The sequence below is a fragment of the Amblyomma maculatum genome, chromosome 2 (genome assembly GCF_055883805.1).
Source record: "Amblyomma maculatum isolate TAMU_Amacu chromosome 2, ASM5588380v1, whole genome shotgun sequence".
NCBI lineage: Eukaryota > Metazoa > Arthropoda > Arachnida > Ixodida > Ixodidae > Amblyomma > Amblyomma maculatum.
This window is the reverse complement of record NC_139345.1, coordinates 130,377,537-130,398,641: the sequence shown is the minus strand read 5'-3', so window position 1 is coordinate 130,398,641 and position 21,105 is coordinate 130,377,537. Positions and strand designations below refer to the sequence as shown.

Genomic DNA, 21,105 nt, shown 5'->3' with positions numbered 1-21,105 from the left:
ACGAGCGCCGCTCCCTTGAAAGTCCGTGGGCTTGCCAGCAGCGGGTGATCCCCGGGAGTCCAGCCGAAGCACAGGCGAATACGTCGCAAAACACGGACGAACTGACTGACTGACTGACTGACCCATCAAGCGGCGCGGTCTCTTTAAATAGGTCGCGCCGCGTCTGTTTGTTAGCACGCGTCAAAGCTAGCGCACACACACACACTTAGCTTCGCTGGTTATAGCGCTCTCTCTTCCTCCCGTCGAGCCGCGCGTCGCCATTGGCCAGGTCCCATAGAAGATGCTGGAATTTTCTGGTTGATTCCAGTCCGATGAACCACCGTCCTCCCCGGGCAATGGGAAAGAGGGTCACGGCAACGCGTACAAAGCTACGCGCTCTCCCGCGCGGGGAAGGGGGCTTTTCTCTCCATGCCTTCCACGCGACGCCGTGCGGGCCTCGCGCCGTACCGGCTTGATGAAAATGGGCGCCGATTTCGTGACAACTACTATGGGGGAGAGATCCCATGCGATCCGTACAAGCCAACGAAGCAATTTTGCTACACTTGCCGAAAGCCAGGACACCGAACAGACGTATGCCCGAACCCGTCTATCAGGGCATGCAGAAGATGCAACAAGCAAGATCCGGAGGAAAGTCATGAGTGCGAACCCCAATGCGCTCTCTGTGGAGGAGCACATGAGGCTGGAGCCACCGGCTGCCGAAGCAAGCTCAAGGAGATCACAAAAAAAACAAAGGGACATCCAAAGCCACGTCAGAGCCGCCCAGAAACGAGTGGCATCATGAAGAAGCATCAGAGGTGGTTCAGTTCGGACGGGGAGGAGGAAACATCGCGTGAGCGGTCCAGGTCCCAGTCCAGGTCGGAGGCCAACGCGGAACCCAAGAAGCCAGCGAAGAAAAGCAAGCCAGGCGCCTGGGAGAAGAAGAAAGAAGAGAAGAAAAAAGACCTTGATCAGGTGAGCTGGCCAGCATTGCCCTCCCAAAAACAGCTAGATGAGGAAAGAAAAGAAATTCTAGCCGAGCTAAAAGGAATAAGTAAGGAGAACGCAATGATTAAGCAACGATTAGATCAGATGCAGAACCAAATTAACATTACACAAAACAAGTTCGAAAAATCCACACCATCGGCAAATCAGACACCCCCTTTGACTGCCGAAGACGTAGGAAGAATAGTAGAGGAAAAGCTAGCACAGCTGCTCCCACACATCATTGAGCAAATCACAAAGAAAGCCATGGAACAAGTCACAGGCTATATAGAGCAAAAGTTTCAGGCGATGCAAATCGAGATGACCAAACTGATTAGGAAGCAAACAACAGCCACCACAGTAAGAGAAAGGGCTGAGAAGCCGTATCACAGGCCCGGACTGACCAGCTTGCAATCTGAGACCGATCATGACTAGACACCAGAAGGCGAAGCAAGACCGCCTAGAGATTTGGCAGTGGAATTGTAGAAGCATCAGACGCAAGAAAGGGATGCTGTCACAGCTGCTGGCCTCACAAGCGGAACCACCGGCTGTGATAGCCCTACAGGAGGTTGGCAGTTCCCCTTCAATTAGCGGGTACGAGGTCTTTGCTGCCGATGAGAGCTGGAAGGTGGCGACAATGGTGGAGAAGACCATTACAACAATTCGGCATGACCAATTTAAAGGGATTGAAACACCCCATATTCTTGTGGAGGTGGTCCAAAAGAGTGACAAAAAACAGGGCACTTTATCCTAAATGTATACAGCCCCCCTCCCAACGAAAGATCGACTTCGACAGGCTTCTCGGAGAAACATTAAACTTGGTAAGAGGAAATCAGCTAATTATATTAGGCGACTTTAATGCAAAAGACCTGGCCTGGGGATACACGCGACAGGACAAGAGAGGCCGCATTATTAGAGAGCTAATAGACAGACATGAATTAACACTGGTAACGGACCCGGAAGTGCCCACGAGAACGGGCAACAGCGTGAGCAAGGACACTACCCCGGACCTTACGATGGTCAAGAACTGTGGCGATGTTGAGTGGATAAACACGCTTAACGATCTGGGCAGTGATCACTATATAGTGAGCACGACCATCCACACCTACAAGATCAGGCGTCAGGTTGGCGCAGCCAGGATTACCAACTGGCACAAGTTCAGAGAAGCGCAGGAGGAAGACCAAGGCGAGATTGAGGATCTTGATAGCTGGTGCGGGGCGCTGCGGAAAAACAAGCAGAGATTTACGCAAGAACTGACACGCACAAATGAGACACCAGAAATAGACGCCCATCTACTCCACCTGTGGGAAGCGAGGAGGGGACTGTTAAGAAGATGGAAGAAACAGAGGCACAATCGAAAGCTTAGGATGAAAATCGTGGAGATCACAAAGAAGGCGGCGGAGTACGCTGGACAACTGACGAGAGCCAACTGGGGCAAATTCTGCGACTCTCTGCAGGGGACGCTCAGCACTTCCAAGACATGGCGAATTCTAAAAGCCATCATGGACCCCACCAAAACCAAGCGAGAGGGGCAGAAGTCGCTGGAGCGGTTGCTACACACAATCCCAGGCACGGAGGAAGATGTGATCAAGGCCGTCTACGACAAATGCTACGGAGTAGACCTAGAGGATCCATATCCATACGCAGAAGATTACAAAGGAGACCCAAATCCGAAAATGGACGAGCCGATCACGGAGGAAGAAGTCCGGACGGCAATAGCAAGTGCCACTCGAAACACAGCGGCTGGTGAAGACAAGATCACTAATGGCATAATTCGGAACATGAGCAACAGCAATATCAAGGCACTGGCGCATTTCATGAACAAGCATTGGGAAGCAGGAACGGTTCCAGCGCAGTGGAAACACTCGGTGGTCATCATGATCCAGAAACCCGGGAAAAAATTTGCAATAGAGATTTTGCGGCCCATTTCTTTAACTTCGTGCCTGGGAAAGATTTTCGAGAGGGTTGTCAATAATAGACTGAAAAATTACTTAGTGGATAGCGCTCAGATGCCGGACACCATGTTTGGCTTCAGAGAAAAGCTATCAGCCCAGGACGTTCTCCTGCAGATCAAAGAAAAGGACTTGACAGATATCCCACGCTCGGCAGAACACGTAGTTTTGGCAGTGGACATTAAAGGTGCATTTGATGATGTTAGTCACAAGGCAATCTTAGATGGTCTGGCAGACACGAATTGTGGAGCCAGAGTCTACGAGTACGTCAGGAGCTTTCTGAGTAACCGGACGGCCGAAATCAAGATTGGCAATATAGAAACAGAGACCTTCTCCCCGCCCAACAAAGGGACACCTCAAGGAGCAGTCATTTCGCCCACGCTGTTCAACGTGGCAATGATTGGCCTGGCCAGGCGCCTCGAGAAGGTGGAAGGCATACAGCACGCTATGTATGCTGATGACGTCACCATTTGGACAACCACAGGATCACTCGGGGAGAAGGAAGCGAAATTGCAAGAAGCAGCATCTGTCATCGAAGAATATCTCAAGCAGAGGGGCTTAGAGTGCTCATCAAGAAAATCAGAACTGATCAGATTCTGGCGAGGGAAGGGCAACCGCTCTGCTCCCACAGATCAAGGCCACAAGCTCGAGATCCGGCTGCAAGGGGAGACAGTACCCGAAAAGACAACCGTGAGGATCCTGGGGATGTGGCTCCAATCGAATCAAAGGTGTCAACACACACTTAATCTGCTAAAGACCTCGACCCAGCAGGTCGCCCGAATGATAGCACGGGTGACCAGCAAAAAGATGGGGATGAAGGAGCCCGACACACTCAAACTTTTCCGGAGCCTCGTTATTAGCAGAGTAGCGTATGCTCTACCCTACTTCAATATGACCAAAGGAGAGGAAGACAGAGCGGACGCCATCATCAAAATGGCTATCAAGACCACACTCAAGCTCCCCAAGAACACACCGAACCACAAACTAGCAGCTCTGGGTCTGCACAATACAATACAAGAATTAGCAGAAGCCCAGATCAAGTCACAGCTAAACAGACTTCTACAAACGAGGACGGGAAGACGGGTGTTGGAAAGACTGGGATATAGCACACACCTACAGGCTTATAACAAGACAAGAGAGGTATCTCGGGAAGTCAGAAATTGGTACCGAGTTCGGCCCATACCAAGAAACGTGGACCCCCGCCTACACCCGGGAAGAAGGCAGGCAAGGGCAGAGTATTATGAAAAAACATTCGGCCAACAAGACACGTCAAGGTTCACCGACGCAGCCTTATACGAAACCAACGCAAAGAGGGCGATAGCCACGGTCACATACTGCGAAGGCCGGGAGGTAGTTAGCGCCTCGATCCAAAACTGTACAGTCACAGAGGCAGAGGAAGTGGCTATCGCACTGGCCATTAGGCAAGGAAGAGAAACGGAAGAGAGTCTGACGATACTGTCAGACTCTCAATCCGCATGCAGAAATTTTCAACGGGGTAAATTATCTAAGGTAGCGCACCAAATCCTTTCTTCCACAAGCGAGCCAACAAAACAATAGACTCAAACACTAGTGTAGATTCCGGGGCATGCAGGGATCACGGGGAATTTGTACGCAGACAGGGTAGCACGAGGACATGCAACCTACCGTGCGCCCAACAGTCTCGGGACAGAGGACCTGATTCCGCTTGACCCTGACTACACCACAATACTACAACACTACAGAGGCTTGCGGAAAGTATATCCGGAGCCGCATAAAAAGCTCAGCAACGAGGAGGCCATAGATCTGAGGCGGCTACAGACGGGCACCTTCATTAATTTACACATATTACACATGATGCATCCCACGACATTCAGAGACGAGTGCCCGTGGTGCGGGAAGACCCCTACCCTGTACCACATAACATGGGAATGCAGCTCACATCAACTACAAAAAATTGAAAACCCAAATGAAAGACAGTGGGAGGCTTTGCTGGCCAGCTCTGACCCGGAGGCTCAGCTCTACCTGGTCACAAGAGCTCGCAAACTGGCGAAAGCCAGTGGTGCCCTGGACGGGAGGCGCCAACCGCTCGTCAGCCTCGGTTGAAGAGGCGAAGAAAAATATCCCTGAGCAGTAAATAAAGTTCACTCACTCACTCACTCGCCAAACGTAAGGCGTAAGAGCTTACTCTCTTAAATCTACATAGGCAGGGTGCGGAGGCATACCGATGGTGTTGATCAAGGACGAAGGTGTGCACCGATGCAGGTGATCAAGGACGCAATTCCAATCCAGTTTCCTCCCTTCACTTACCGCGTCGGCAGATGTTCATGTATCAGTGTTACAGATACCGCAACCTCCCTAGACGTGGTAGGTGCTATTCATATGCGATAGCTTCTTGGCGTTGCCATAGCGCCTGCATTTTTTTACGATTTTCGGAATAACGTAGCGCAAGAAAGTGTTAGGGGTAAAGCTCTAAAATACTAGCTGGTATTTATGTCCTTCTTTACAATTTTCACATAACTTGTAATCGGAAGAACGGTTTGTTATACGAGACCAACCTGTTCCGGTGGCTCAGAGGTTAGGGCGCTCGACTGCTGTACCCACAAATGCGGGATCGAAGCACTCCTGCTGTGGCTTAGTGATTGGAGCCCTCGATTGCTGAGCCCGAGGGCGTGGGATAAAATTGTGTCCACTCTGACCACTTTTCGACGGGGAAAGGGTGGCTGATACTGGCCCTGATGAGGCCATCATTGCACCCGTCACTGCTTCGGTGGTGGACGGCGGCTGTTGCGGCACGCGGCTTCTCTCCCTCTTCGTTTTCTTTCTTCTCTACTTTCTCTTTCTGTCTGCATGAGGCAGCGGAGGGCCCCGCCGGGGTGGTGCAGTGGTAAGACGCCCGACTACTGTGCCGGAGTAGCCGGGTTCGAACCCGACCTCGGCGGCTGCGTTTCGATGCAGGCGAAACGAAGAGGCGTCGTGTGCTGTGCGATGTCAACGCACGTTAAAGATCCCCAGGGGGTCGAAATTACTCCGTAGCCCTCCACTACGGCTCCTCTTTCTCTCTTTTCACTTTCACTCCCATCTTCCTCCCTTCCCTTACGGCGCGGTTGCGGTGTCCACAGAAATCAAGTGAGACAGTTACCGCGCCTTTCCCTTCATATAAATAAATCAGAGGCAGCGGAGGCGAAACGAAGAGGCGTCGTGTGCGATGTCAGCGCACGTTAAAGATCCCCAGGTGGTCGAAATTATTCCGTAGCCCTCCACTACGGCTCCTCTTTCTCTCTTTCCACTTTCACTCCCATCTTCCTCCCTTCCCTTACGGTGCGGCTGCGGTGTCCACAGAAAAACAAGTGAGACAGTTACCGCGCCTTTCCCTTCCTATAAATAACTCAGTTTCAGTCATCAGGCAGCGGAGGGAGAGAGTTACCACGCCTTTCCCTTCCTATAAATCAATCAATCAATCAGGCAGCGGAGGTGGCTCAGCTACAGAGCCAATAGCAGGCCCGAATATTTTATTTTCCTTCTTCCTATAGTCCCAAGAACAACGACAAGCAAGGCGTCCGAGTGCTGTGCGACATCAGTGCACGTTAGAGAATCCAGGTACTCGAAACTTCCGAAACCCTTCAATACGGCTTCTCTCATAGCCTGAGTCGCTTTTGGGACGTTAAACCTTAAATGCCAATCTTGTGCTATAGCATTGGAGGCCCTAACTCAGCAAAAGTTCAGTGTCCGGCATAATTAGAGTATTTTATGAGAGTGTTAGGTATGTTACCACTGAATGGTGACGTTAAATTTGGCAGCTGCGCTTGGTTGTGTGCCGACATATCTACATCGCTCCAATTATCAGGTTGGAAGAGAGTCACGATCCACTCTGCTTGTGGTTGCACTAGGGGAAAATCACCCCTACACACTAAACAATTTCTCACCCTTAAGGGTGGAAACTGGCTTGTCCCCAGACGCTCACCCTTTCTTGTCTAAAGGGTGCAACCAATAGGGTGCAAAGAATAGGGTGCAGATACCGCACCCTTAAAGAAGGGTGCCCAGCTTAAAATTTTATAGGGTGCGATGGTTGCACCCTTGTCTAAGGGTGCAGTTTTTCCTTCGCACCCTAATCAAATAGGGTGCTAAAAGGGTGCTCCACATAGATTCAATCTGAAGTAGAAACCTGGGTTGATGCGTGGCGGGAAATGTGTACACAAATATAGAATTCTGTTGGCCCATATTCTTAGTTTGCATTGTTTTCGCTTTAAACTTATTGGTAAAAACACAAAAACTGCTCGTCTGTGCTGACTGGCAACCGAACACACATCTCTGCAATGCTTTATCCAGTGCAGGAAAAAGTGAAAATGACATTTCGGACAGGTCAGGGATGCATTAAAGCTTTGAATATCAGTTCTCATGCACCCGTGATCTGTCCGAAGTGTCATTTTCACTTTTCCCTGCACTGGTTAAAGCATTGCAGAGAAGTCTGCTCGGTTGCTAGTCAGCATTGACGAGGAGTTCCTGTGTTTCTATCAATAAGTTGAGGGCAAAAACAATGCAACTAAAAATATGTGGCCACAGAATTCAATATTTGTGCATCCATTTCTTGCCACACAATCCCAGGCTTCTGCTTCAGGGCGAGTCTATGAAGAGCATCCTATAAGCATCTAACAAATACCATGTTTAGGTATATAATTTCAGTAAGGCACAATGACGTGTATACAGCTCAATTTGAAGGTCTATCTGTGCATGTCATGGAGATGCTTGGCAACTGTTGAGACAACCATGCTGAGCAAAAACATACAAAAAATAGGGCATGGCAATTCCTGAAACAGTAACGGGAAAAAGTGTGTGCAGCAAAGTTACTCAGAGGCAGCTTTACAATCATATACAAGTGACACCTACAGTTTTGGTAGCAAAGTTTATTCACACTATCAGCAAGTTATCTGGCTGGTTTATAGGGTTGGACAACTCAAAATTACTTAGGCTGGAGGAATGTCTACAATTTATTACAGTGCATATCACAATGTTATGACATGACAGAGTAAAAATATTGCATCACTCATTTAGTGAATGGCACCCTCTCCTACAGGAATGGCTAAGAAATGTGTAGATATACAAAAAAAGGCAAGTATATTTATGACAAGACAGCAGAACATGCAACTCCCTGCACATGAAAATTGAGTTATTTTAGGTGACTGTTCAAGAACTTCGTAGCCACCACTCTAGGTACAATAAATGCATAATAAAGAAGAGGCGCTCTAGAACATGTGTAAAATAGCTTGCGGTCATACTGGATGTTGGCGGATAAAACAGCTGCCAGTCACTCCAGCCCACTTGTCGCAGAGAACAGCTTTTCACGGTCCACCTTGATGCACAGCAGGTCGACATCTTCAATATTTTCCCCACAGTATATGCTGACAGGAGTAGCTGGAACACGAGTCCTGCAGTGGCAATAAAATATTGCATTGGGTGCTGATTGCTGAAGAGGTATTCCTTCAACAAAAGGTAAAAGTGCCCCGGAAGACACACTCGAGTGAAGACGACACAGAACACACTGTCCTGTGTGTCCGCGTGTCCTGTGTTGTCTTCGCTCGGGTGTGTGTCTTCCTGTGCGCTTTTACCTTTCGTCAAGTTGCAACGCACCATCTAACCCATCTTCAAGATTTGTTAAAGTATTCCTTGAAACCCACATTTTTTGATAGCTACTTAAATGCTACAAGTTATCTCACTATAATACAAAGAACGTTAAAAATAACAATACAAATGGTTTATTTGATATTTATGCACTCAAAAGTTGCTTAAGCCAAATGTAAATTTTTGGGCAAAAGCCAGCAAACCTACAATGTCTAAACTGGCAGCTTTCGTATTTTTGTAATTATTCCAAACTTACTCACGTCAATATGTTTGTAATTTAAATTAAACACTGATGAAAAGTAACATGACACAATTTCCTTGCCAACTGTAATCTGAAAGTTATTTAGAGATGTCGTTAAAAATGCATTATGAAACAGAAAAAAAGTTGCATTAGTGCAGGTGGAATGCTGACAATAAGTGTGTGGGTGAAGACTGCACATTTTAAAACTTAGCCTTTAGTTGAAAGCAGCATTTCAGTTTTTTTTTCATGTTGTATGATTGGGAAACCGCTCTACCTGCAGATGCAGTGTGCCACCCGCTCTTGCTTACAGTTCTAGGGCTCTTTGGTGCTTCTGTTGCTCTTTACCACCATAGCTCTAAAGGAATTATTTTCTTCTGCACAATACAACTTGACATGCTATATGGTAAAGCTTATAACAAATCCTGAAGACAGTAAGCTGCGGAATCAAAATGACGTTCAGCAGCTATCCAATATATGTTTTTAGGCCTTTAGATCACCTTTTATTTATGATTTTACTTTGCATGTAGATTAACAGGACTACTGTTAGTCTTGCAGATTATAGACTCCCTTTTGGGCGGTAGAGGCCCATAGAACTGTGGCCATTACCTGCGCATATACATACTACTTGTTGTAAGATGATCCAGGGTAGAACAAGAGCAAGGTAGCTGCATAGCATGAAAGAGAATTGAAGGGTAGCAGAAAAGCTTCAGTTTACAAGCCAAGTCAAAAGTTTGAAAAGGCACTTGTCTACCTGGACACCATGAGCATCACTGGCAGGGAAGAACCTTTTACTTCCCAAGAAGAAAACTGAGAAAGGGAGGAAGGGGAGGGAAAGAGGGGCACAGCAAGAAGCGAAATTATGTTTGCCTGGGTATTAACTTCTATGATTTTGGTCTGGGTGGTCTAGCACCAGAAAAACAAAATAAAAAGATGGCAGTAGCAGGGAAAACTACAGTATGGGGTAGATAAGTCAGCATCTAAAGCAGGCTCAATGCTGGCGCATGTTTTTTTGAAAGGAACAGGCAATACAGATGCAGGTAAATAGTTAAGAGCTATTTGAAATTGGTTAAGTACTAGCATAGGCTAAGAATGCCATGCAAAACATAAAATGAAATGCTGTGGAGAAAGGGCAGCTGAAATAATAAATTTGAGTAAACTATACCTGCCAACAAAAGGCATTACCAGACGAAAAAGATTCAAGGGGTAACCAATGTCACCAGTGATAAAAAGGAAATGTTTACTAAACACATTGAGCCTATGCCAGTGGAGGTACACTTGCTATAAATAAATTGCCCCATTCATGGTGCATGTGACTGCCTTGCAAACTACTTATGGTGCGGGGGGATTGTATTTAAGGGATTAAAATGTTCCTTTTGAGATATTTATTTTGCACTGCTCTAAATTCATGGATTAGAAATGGCTCCCTATAGTTGCTTTTTGTAGAATTAAAGCTGACTTGAGATGAATACCCTAATTTAATCAAAATTATGACTAATCTCACTTTAAGGCTGAAGACTGCAATCAGGAATGTTTTGCTTGTGCCTGCCTGATGACTATTTTATGTTATGCTCATTCATTGCCCTGTCTCTAATTTTTTATTATAGCAGGAGCATTCTAGCCAGTAGGTAATGAATACTTTTTCTAATGCATGACTCCAAGTGTTTACCCAACGTTCTGTCTTTTTATATTTTTGCTTCTTGATAACGTTTGATAATTTTTCACTAGTCACATGCGACATATAATTCTTTTTTTATCACTACACTCCTGAACATCTAACGCTGGTATATAATTTGCCACCTCCAGAATGTTTTTCAAAAGTACTCTGCTGCTGCTGCTGTAGCCCAGCTCAGAGGAAGCTATTTAAACAATAACATTCTCTTAACCCTTAGCTCTATTCACCTTCCGTCCTCTACTTTCTTTTTGTGAAACAAAAGCATATGCAATCTCCACAACCAATGACCACACTGCCAAGATGAGGACAAGTACTTTTTTTAAATGCTGACTACTACTGGACTGAGGCTCCCCCTCAACCCTTTTTAGTATTCCTGGAAACAATGTGTACAGATACAGCAAATACAAAGGAGAATCATTATTTTATCTTCTTTTAAGGTCCTCTAGTTGAGTAGTAATAAAAAAGAAAAAGAGAGGTAACTTTGAAGAGTGGCAGTAGTCTTAGAGTTTAGATACTGCAGGCACTAAGAAAGAAAAGCCATATAAATCTTTAATACACTTGAAAAATACAAATAAAAGGAAATGAAAGGCAAAATTAGCATGTGCTCATGCTCCAAGTGAAATATAGGCTGCCGACTGAACTTAGAAGGGCCGCATTTAATGAGAGAGTGGTCTAATATAATGAATTCTTTTCATCAGTGACAACATGAGAACTCCATGTGAGAGCTGCAATGATGCTCATAGGTGGCAGTAGAATTCCCAAACAGCCAAAAAAATGGTTATAAAATACCTTTAAGTGGGGGATTTTTCTTCTATGTACTGTTTTCAGCAGAAGAATTAAGATGATTTATATATCTTATTTCTGTACTGTTTCCCAGGCATGGGTAAAAAAATGGTTGTAGTAACTTTCCGAAAAGTGGGCAAGGTAACCTTATTAAGTGAAATAAAAGTTGTGGTTCCAGTTACAGAAATATGCATAATGCATAATAATAAGCCTTAGCAGCCTATGTGCCATAATGCCTAATACACCACAACAGTGAAGCCGGTTAAGCAGCTTCATGATTTACTGAAATATGAAATAGCTGTCATTGAAAAAAGCAATCTACAAAATCTTAGCGGCGTATTCAGATAAGAACTGTAATGGAGGTCCTATGACCATTTTTTGTTTTCAGTGAAACTGTTATATGTGGTGGGCAATTGTCTCGGCACAAATATGGGCTTTAGTTTTGCAAGGTGTGGTGTAGTTTCCTTGGGAAAAAATCGTATATCACTACAGGTGAAAAACGCAGTTTTGCTATTTAAAAATGTTGAAAGTTTGGAGACCTGCTGCTAGCATACTAAAAGTTTGTCAGCTATTCTTTTTATCCATTAAATGAAAATTTTACTTTTATGGGAGTTATTAAAAACATGTTTTGTTGTTGCCGTTGTAGTGAAACATCCGGAACTTTGCTCCATTTTCAACCTTAAATAGGGGGCATGATGCATCATATTTCTTTATGAAGCCTTTTCCGTTCATGAATCAGATAATTTCCTTATTTTCAGGCAAAACAGAGAGCTCTAGACTGCTCTGTGTGTTCTCCACAACAAATAAAATTTGCCCAAGATTTGAAAACCGCAAAAATGCACAAATTTGATTTCAATTATTTTTTAAATATCATCATCGATTTTCATGAAAATCCCTCTCAAGAATCCTCAATACTTAATAAATATTACGGCTTGAAAAAGCGTTGCATTCTATTGTTTAAAATTATAAAAGTTCAAAATTGAGCACTGGTTTTGAAGCTTGTTAATATTCAGCCCTACACTCTGGCACAACTAAATAAAGTGTTGCCACTAAAACTCTTTCTGCGCATTACCCTGACCTAGTTCTCTATTTCTCAAAAAATTGGAAGTTCTAGACTTGTTTGTTCTTTCTCCATATCATCTTGCATTCGGCAAATATTTGAAATTATCAAAAAACAGACAACTGTGACTTGAATTTAAAAAACTACAGCATCTTATTTTTCTTTAACTGACATAAAAACAATCCTAAGTACTTTAAAAATATCAAGTACAAAAATGTGTTCTGCTATGTAAGCTAAAGATATAAAAATAAATATAAAACTGAATGCATATTCTCTCTGTAGATGTGCTTATGGCTTGTTCTTAAGAAGTAGGAGTCAAAAGTTCAATTTATTATTTGCTGAATTTAGTTACACTTTATCTTATGCAATATCCAAAACCTTCTCAATGCTTATAAAGTCACTTTCTGCTTGTTGGTAGTGTTGATGATTGCTTGAAGTGGATTAAATTCGCTATTGCTTAAAATTTCATGGGAGAACGCCAGGACTGTTTAACTTGTTTCTATATGGCATTTTCTTTTCAAGGTGCTTCCAATTTTGCGTGAAATTAAGGAAATAAGCAAAGAACCTGAATAATAAACAGAAAACTATTTTAACGCTAACGACATAGCACATCATGCCCGTATTTAAGTTTGAAAATGGACTTTTTTGTAGCGCGCTGTTTCTGGAGTAATTTTTGCGATCTTTTACTAACTCAAGTGCAACAGAAAAGCAGGTTTTTAATCATTCTCATAGAGGTAAAGGCTGCATAGATTCAGTGGGTAAAAAGGGATGGATGACAAAGTTTCTGTACGCTAGCAGCAGGTCTCCAAAGTTGCAACTTTCTGTAAGGGCAAAAATGGCATTTTCCACCTGTTTTCCACAGGTATTCAATTTGCCCAGCCTTTTTTAGTGCGCCAGCACAAAATGGCCAACAGCCAAATGTATCTTCAATAGAGCAGGAAATAAGAGTGAGTTAAGTGAAGATTTTGTATTCTGTAAGTTCCAACTACAATAAAACTTTTCAGATAAATTGCACGGAATGCAGGCAGGCTGCTATGTGTGGTCTATGGTTTAGTTCCACGTCTCCTGATAGGCTATGTAGGTGTATGAATTACGCTAATCAGCAACAAATGCCAATGGTAAAGAAGGTGATATATCAAAATTAAGAATTGTTTACCAGTCTTGTAACTAACCTGAGTTGAAAACATGACTGCATGACTCCATCCTCTCTAGTTGCACATCCCAAGCAGTTGCAGGCGGGTGATGGCTTGCATAAATATGCCAGAGCTCAGAGGGTGTGCAGCAGGGCAGTCGACAGGCAAGAAATGGTCTGAAGCTGGATCCACAGAATGCACTGCAGCTTGAGCCACCTTGTCCTTGTCAGTGATGAGTGGTGACATAGAAGAGGGTTCCAAAGTAGCTGCAGGTAAAGTAGACAAGCCTGTATTACAAAAGACTGATCAGCAGTAATAATGGCATTGGCATGCCCTAAATTGCAATCAGATTTGGCGAAAAAGTATTCTGAAACATGTAAAAGTAAGTTACATATTCAGTTATATAACCACTCACAAAAATATACTCCACAGCGTGCAGAGAGAAACTGGAGCACATTATGCAAATGTTGACGCCCCATTCTGCAGAATATTCCTCCCTTTGCTGAAATATTACAATCAATAGCTTTTTGATTCCCAGAAAAAAAAAAATCAGAAATAGTATTTGCCACAAATTCTGCTAACTTTTTGCAGGCGCTTTGAAGCTACATGAGTGCCAGTACAACACAGGCATTGCCAGAGTTCTAACACATGCAGATCTTTGTATACTGGACCACAGAAGGAATGAAAAAAAAAAAAAGCCTATTCAAGCCTATTATTTGGTGTTTAAGAAAGTTGTTTTTAAATATCTTGGCAGAAACTGCGGAAGGAAACCAATTGATGAGATGTCATCCATTAAGTTCAAAAAACAATAATGACAGCATAAAATTCAATTGTGAATATGAAACCTTACTTTCGGTACAAAAAAAAAATGGAGATGTGAATATCGAACAATATGAATGGGATCTAAAGAAAATCTAGCAAAGGCCACTTATCAATGGGGCTTGGTATACTTCCTTTAAGAATACGGTGCATACTTATTTTTATAAAAAAATTGTTCTTTATTGCAAGGCATACTATCACACGAAAGAAAGAAAAGAAAATGCGAGCCATAAAACCGAGGAGGTTAAGTTTTCAAAATTTACGGACTAAACAAAAATGAAAAAAATCTAGAGAATATGCATTCCATTTTTTCTGCTTCTAGAGCGGTTTGTCAATCTTAATCTCAATTTGCTCGCAAGACTCATAAAGCGATGTTTTACTTACTATGAAATCCATAGCTTGTGTCGTGCAAGAACAGCTCCAGGAAGAGGCCAATTTGAAGCCATGACTGCGATCAATCGGCCGGAGCCCAAAGCAAGCACAGTACGAAAACAAAACGAAAAGAAAATGCTGATTCAAAACCAAACGCAGAAACTGGAAACAAAGAAACTAGCTGGCCTACATTATGGCTCTTGTAACAGGCAAATAGAACTGCTCCAAATAGTAGATTTAAGGAAAAGAGCAAAGAAAGTGAACATTTGGTCAGAACAAAACACATAGCAACACTGTAACAGCAACTTACTGCACGCTTTCTGGCCTAGAATCCAAGCTGTTAGCTTCTACTTGAATGCAGAAGCATCACCTGCAAATATTCATTGATTGTAATGCCCACTACCGACAACACAAAATATAAAGGACTGTAGGACACAAATGTAAAAACCATAAGAAAAGCATCACAACCCAAAAGTAAGACTTTACACTCCAGGCAAGCGGATACAAGACCCTCACGAGAAAAACAGCTTATGATGCGATTGTGGAATTGGTTTATTGAGTCCTCGTACAAGCGAGAGGAGGCAGGGACTAAAGGCTATGTGAAAGCCTGACAGAGGTCCCTGCTTCCCCCCCCCCCACCCACAGAAATTAAATATGTAAATCCTGATGGGGAAAAATAACATTGGTTGGGCATAGTAGCCACTCAAAATGGTGCTTTGTAATTTATGCGGTTTAATGTCCCACAGAGGCAAATGGGATATGATCATACAGGATGGCTAAAGAATATTTTTTAGACCTCAGTAAATTCGCTACGCGCACTCACAAGGCACCATAGCCCCCATGTGCTTCTCCATTTCACCTCTATCTAACATGCTACCTAGGGATGATCAACGGAGAGGAAAAGCCGCGATAACGGATGGGAAAGTGGTTTGAGTTCCTACGTCCGCAAAGTGCTAGCGTTATCTCGAAAGTCAGCTAAACATTTTATGTACAAACATACTGTGTTTCCTTTACTTTGCCCCATAACGTGAACTAGCACGAATAGAAACCAGTTTCGAGGCCGAGACACTTTGACAAATCAGTGCTCATCACCAAACTTCCAAGAAAATTTCGTTTCGTGAACCTCCTGCGCCTAAAGCAAGGAAGCCCAGTACGCTTATATTTTATTTATTTTTTTTTGTAAGGAAGGAGTCCTATTTTCTTGCGGCAAATCTGCGAACATAACCGCCGCGACATCCAACTTCATGAGCGATAACATTTTTGCAGTCAGCTGAAATCAAGCGCGTTCCGTTCCCGCCCGTTCTGTCACATTCCAAAACAAACCACAAACAATGCAGCAATGCGGTAGGCCATTGTTACTGTTCCCGCACTGCCCGCCTCAGAATGTGATTGAATATGCTTACCTTTACGGACGAATGCATGAGCCGTGCTCAAAGCTGTTCGCCTTCGCATTACCGATGCCGAACCAACAAGTGTGGGTTCAGTTGGTCACGCAGAAAAACATTTCCACGCCTTCTTCCTTCGAACCTCTAAAACTTGACACGGTGAGCCAACAAATACGCTTGAGCAAAACAAAGAGCACGAACACTGAAAACTAACCGGCACGACAAATGCCCGTTTGCCCGAAACATCACCTACCGACGGCACTTCACAGGCGTACACACTTCTGCAACAATTATGCACGCGAAACGGAGCACATTTCACGACGGTTCGCAATCGATGCTGCAGATTAACGGTCGTGGAAACGTGGTCACATCAGCAGCGTGCAAGCGGTCATGTTGGCGAGCGGAAGGTAGCCTGGGTAACTACCGGCGGCCGCCTGGTGGTGAAATGGTAAAAGCATAGTTCGTTTCTGTTTCAGTTTCGTTACAAAAAATGAAACTTGAGTGTGTTCTGCTTTTTAGTGTTATTTCTAGTGCCGTATTTTGGCATAAAGGCATAATAACGGCAGCAGAAATCAGTGCAATACCCAGGAAATTGCCAGTTGGGGGCAATGTGAAATAACGACCTGCTGCTTGCTTTGCAGTGAGTTTGAAAAGTGCACGTGCCAGTTCAGATGACATTAAAACGATTATCTTTTTCCGGTGATGGATTAGCGAAGCCGAACAAAGTGCACATGAAATTTTGTTGTAGAAAATCAGTAGTTTTGAAAAAGAGGCAACTGTCTGAAATATATAATCGGCAGCACAGTAAATGAAGCAGCAGAATTGGAACCCGAGTAGGAAGTCCGTTGTCTAGGTATTGTGCGCAGCAGTGTCTCGCTATGCGTGCAGGTAATACGGTGCTGAACAAAGCTGCCTGGTAGATGTGCCGACAAAGATTAGAAGACGCAGATAACTCTCTTTCTTTTTATAATCAGTACAATTTTTCGTGCACTATCTAAACCAGTACTGATTGTATTTTGCTGATGCAAAGGCCATGTGAATGATATGTGCATGCTAACTGCAATGCATTTAAAAAAAATTGAACTAATCAACTTTCCTAACTGATTAAATATCTATACAAACGTTCAATATTTTCTGTGCTTACCGTCGCTCAATTCCACTTTATTTTTTCGTGATACATATTAAGAACGGCGCTTTGTGACGTGTACACCATTCGAATATATTATTATTTTTATTTTATTATTATTTATTGATACTGTCAGCCGTAAGGCCATTACAGGGTGAATACAAATACATGTAATTAATTGCAGCATGCATTTGTTGCTGCACCCTTTCAGCGCTGTCGTTTGCACCCTTTTGGTAACGGCCCGTTCTGCACCCTTAACATAGGGCGCATCGGCCGAAATAAGGTGCAATTTTGTAGCGCACCCTTTTTCGCACCTTTAAAAGTGAGATACTGCCAAATAGGGTGTTTCAAGGGTGCGCTATTGGGTGCAAATAGGCGGCGCACCCTTTTTTTCACCCTTAAGGGTGAGAAGTTGTTTAGTGTGTAAAGTGAGTGAATGATCGGGAAGTATATCACTAAAGATCGAGGTCTGGCGGCCATACGGCTGAGAGCAATGACCGAGCATAACAAGAACGGGGAGTAGACTTTTGAGAATTTACTGATATTACAGCTCGTATTGAAATTAAACGTTGCCTAAATGTTCTCCTGTTTTTCTTTAAAGCGATGCGTTTCGCCCCACAGATGGACGCCCAGGAAGTCGTCGATAAAGCCCTGGCGAGCAGAAGGGATGCATTGCATGCTGTTGGCCGCTTTTTGTGGGAGAATCCCGAGACCTGCTTTGAAGAGCACAAGGCGCACGATGCCATTTGCGATTTCCTCGAAGCTCAAAACTTCAAGGTGAAGAGGCACTGTGGCCTAGAGACGGCCTTCCGGGCTGAATACGGAGGTAATCAGAAGAATGCAGACGTGATCATATGTTTCAAACATTGACGGAGCGCTAACAAGACATTCTCAAGAACGGGGAAAGGGACACGTTCTTACTGACAACTGATCGTTTATTAAAGGAAAACACACATTATAGAGGCACACGGTGGCGGCGCTAGTCAGAGGCAGCAAACGTCCCAATGTGAAAAGACCATAAAACCGATAAAAGAAAACAAGCACGAAACTGATAAAACCCTTATGATCGGATGAAAAAATTAAAAACGATGGTTCAGAAAACACACTATCTATGGCACGTTGTGCATAGGGCCAGACTAACATGAAGACAGCCACAAACAAATGATAAAAAGAACTGACAATGACAAAATCTTATCAGACAAACGACTAAAAAGAAAAATACTTCAAGCGCCTTAAGGCCCGTTCACACTTGCGACTAGCAGCGGTCGCGCGACCGTTTTGGTCGAAAAGCGACAGTCGCAAATGGTCGCATCGGTCGAAAAGCGACTGCCGCGGGCCGATCGGGCACTGGTCGAATTTCCAGTCGCGCGACTACTAGTCGCAAACCATTTCACCAATCAGCGAGGTCCCGGAGTACTCGAACGAGCACCTTCTCAATGCAATTAAATAATACCCCTACTTTTTCAACAAACGGCACCCGGAATTCAAAGGCAGGGAGATAGGATATGGCCTGGGAGGAGATTGGAAAGATATTCGGACTATCCGGTAAGTACCATGAACTTCTGAGAAATGGGTTTTTCACGCAAGTGCAACATTTCATATTGATATCACGGCTACTGACATCGTCTATTCGTCGTCGACGTTCTCTTGGAAACACGAGAGCGCGGCATGCGTACCGGCTAGCCTGAAAAAGCTGAAGTGTCTGGCAAGCGGCAGCTACCGACGTTCACTGTCATCGCCCAGCAGCTCTCCTACTCCCAACTCGTTCGGAACGAGAGAAGGCGACTGTCGCAAGTGTGAACATCAGTAGTGGCGAGCTCCTCTCCTCTGGTCGCGCGACTGGTAGTCGCGCTTCCTCGTCTAGTCGCAAGTGTGAATAGACCTTTAGCCAGGAAGAGATAGTGGTTTTGACCTCATCAGGTATGCGCATTTTCTCGCTTCTAAATTCATGCACAAAGTTTAACTGCGCCCTTCTAAAACAGAGAACTCAATCTAATATAGCACTTTGGACGGGCCGCTGAAGAATCAGTTGTCAGTAAGCGCTTGTCCGTGTCCCCTTTCTTGTGAATATTTTGTTAGCGCTTCGTCCATTTTTGAAATGTTGCATGAACTAGTCCAGAAAAAAGTTCTTCGTGATCATATGTATTAAAATTCAGTATACATAAGGTACAAGGGCGCTCGATATTGTTTCTGTTTGACTCGAAGCTAATCACCAGCTAAAACACCACCCTAGGCGTGTTTCAGGCATGGAGTTTTAGGAATATTGGATGTTTAGGCATATTGCCCCAGGCAGATATTTTGCAGCTTTCTTATGGAAGGGAATAATGAGTTCGCACATAAAGACGATCGTAATGGTTATTCTGTTCATTATTATGCGACCTAGACCTTGACTTTGAAATGAGTTTACATGAGGATGCCTCCCTTACATACGTGAGGGAGGCATCCATTTGGCAAAGTTAGACAATTGTGCCGGTCCCACTAGATTACGAAGTAATCATTTTCCGTATGCTCAATCTGTGTTCCTATTCCCATTGTACCAGCCTGTATATATTTCTTCGTGTTTTGATTGTACAAATACTGTGCTACACCTAAAAATTCTTGAAAAAGCGAGCCAGTGGCTTTAGAGAAGCGTCATTATACTTATGCACATCGACGAATTCCAGTGGGCCCCTCTCCCGTGGTGGCCCTCTTGTGCGAATACGACGCTCTTCCCGGCCTGGGCCATGCATGCGGACACAACCTGATCGCCGAGAGCGCGCTCGCAGCAGCCGTCGCAGTTCGCGATCTCATGGAGGCTCACAGCCGATCGTGTGGTACAAAACTACAAGGCAAAGTGAGTAGGCCATCACCTCCTTGTAGATGCGCGTTACAACAAGGTTATTCGCTTGGGACAGGGGACGCGTCTCTCATAGACGCTCTGCATTTTAGTTTGCAGCGCAGAAACTCCAAAAGCTACACTTGCGTTCAAATTTAAACCTTTCAGAATGCTAATAGACAACATTTATAATTCGCGCAATGTAATACCAAAATATGCACAAGTCAGTTGGTCATATAAATACGCTAGCTATGGAGTCTTTGTGAAACTTTGCCATGCTTGACTATGCCGGTATGAATACTCTGGCGATAAGGTACTAATAAGCTCTCTATAAAGAGTTAAGTTTTCATAGTTTCGGACTTAGTATCTCGCATGAGCTTTCGTTCGGTAACAGTTGAATAAAATAGGGTATGCACATTTACCTGCCGACACACAATGACCAGTCCAGTTTTCATGGGCAGCGTACTTTTAAACGGGAGGTAACTGTGTAATATATTACGCTACTGCTATCAAAATATAAGGAGCATCAACTAAATGTACGACGTTTAGCAAAATACTCGCTTTAAATGGTGCTCTTCTTTCGCCACGCGTAGTTAAAACTGTCATAAAAATATACTGTAGAAAACTGTATTCTCGTGGAGGGAAGGTCTGTGGATATACTGACTGTTGCGAACTTATGATGCATCCTTACAAAATCCGCGATAAAATGTGTAATACACTGTTTGACGTTCAAACATGACCATCTCCAGAAACCCTTGGTATATATGTATTCGTGCTTGTTTTTGCGTTTTTCATTCAGAACACTAGGAACGTGACTTTTAAATATCTCTTCAGTTTTTGAGAAGCTCACAGAAAATGAAACAGTATTACTAAGCCAACCAAGAACTTATTTGCACTACGATCGCGTGACACAGATTGTGGTTCTGGGCACGCCCGCCGAGGAAGGTGGCATGGGCAAGGAACTTCTCCTGCGAGCAGGCTGCTTCGATGATGTAGACGCAGCCCTGATGGCCCATCCTGAGAGAAAGAATGTCCTCCGGATTGCATTGTCAGCCAGATCCGGCGTGAGTTCTGCATTCTTGCGTTGTAGAATCTGCCAAAGAGTGGGAGTTTCTGGGGAAGGCTCAGACAATTGGCGTTCGGCTAGCAATACTGGATTAGAATTGATATTAGGCGCGACTCAAGTCCCGCA

The 21,105-nt window shown here is 44.1% G+C and overlaps 1 protein-coding gene and 1 long non-coding RNA gene across 2 annotated transcripts in view; one reads left to right on the top strand and one right to left on the bottom strand.

Moving 5' to 3' along the window:
• Nucleotides 1-21,105, top strand: part of LOC146199881 (xaa-Arg dipeptidase-like) — a 46,904-nt gene that overhangs the window by 21,055 nt on the left and 4,744 nt on the right. Inside the window, exons 2-4 of the mRNA XM_084595281.1 lie at nt 17,720-17,924; nt 19,762-19,931; nt 20,828-20,977. Of these exons, the coding sequence (XP_084451407.1) occupies nt 17,720-17,924; nt 19,762-19,931; nt 20,828-20,977 (525 nt within the window). The remainder of the gene's footprint in view (nt 1-17,719; nt 17,925-19,761; nt 19,932-20,827; nt 20,978-21,105) is intronic.
• LOC146199882 (uncharacterized) lies at nt 7,727-14,875 on the bottom strand. The gene is made up of 3 exons (XR_014704775.1): nt 14,600-14,875; nt 13,436-13,662; nt 7,727-8,314 (listed from the first exon to the last, which is right to left on the bottom strand). It is a non-coding gene; the product is annotated as an uncharacterized LOC146199882 (long non-coding RNA).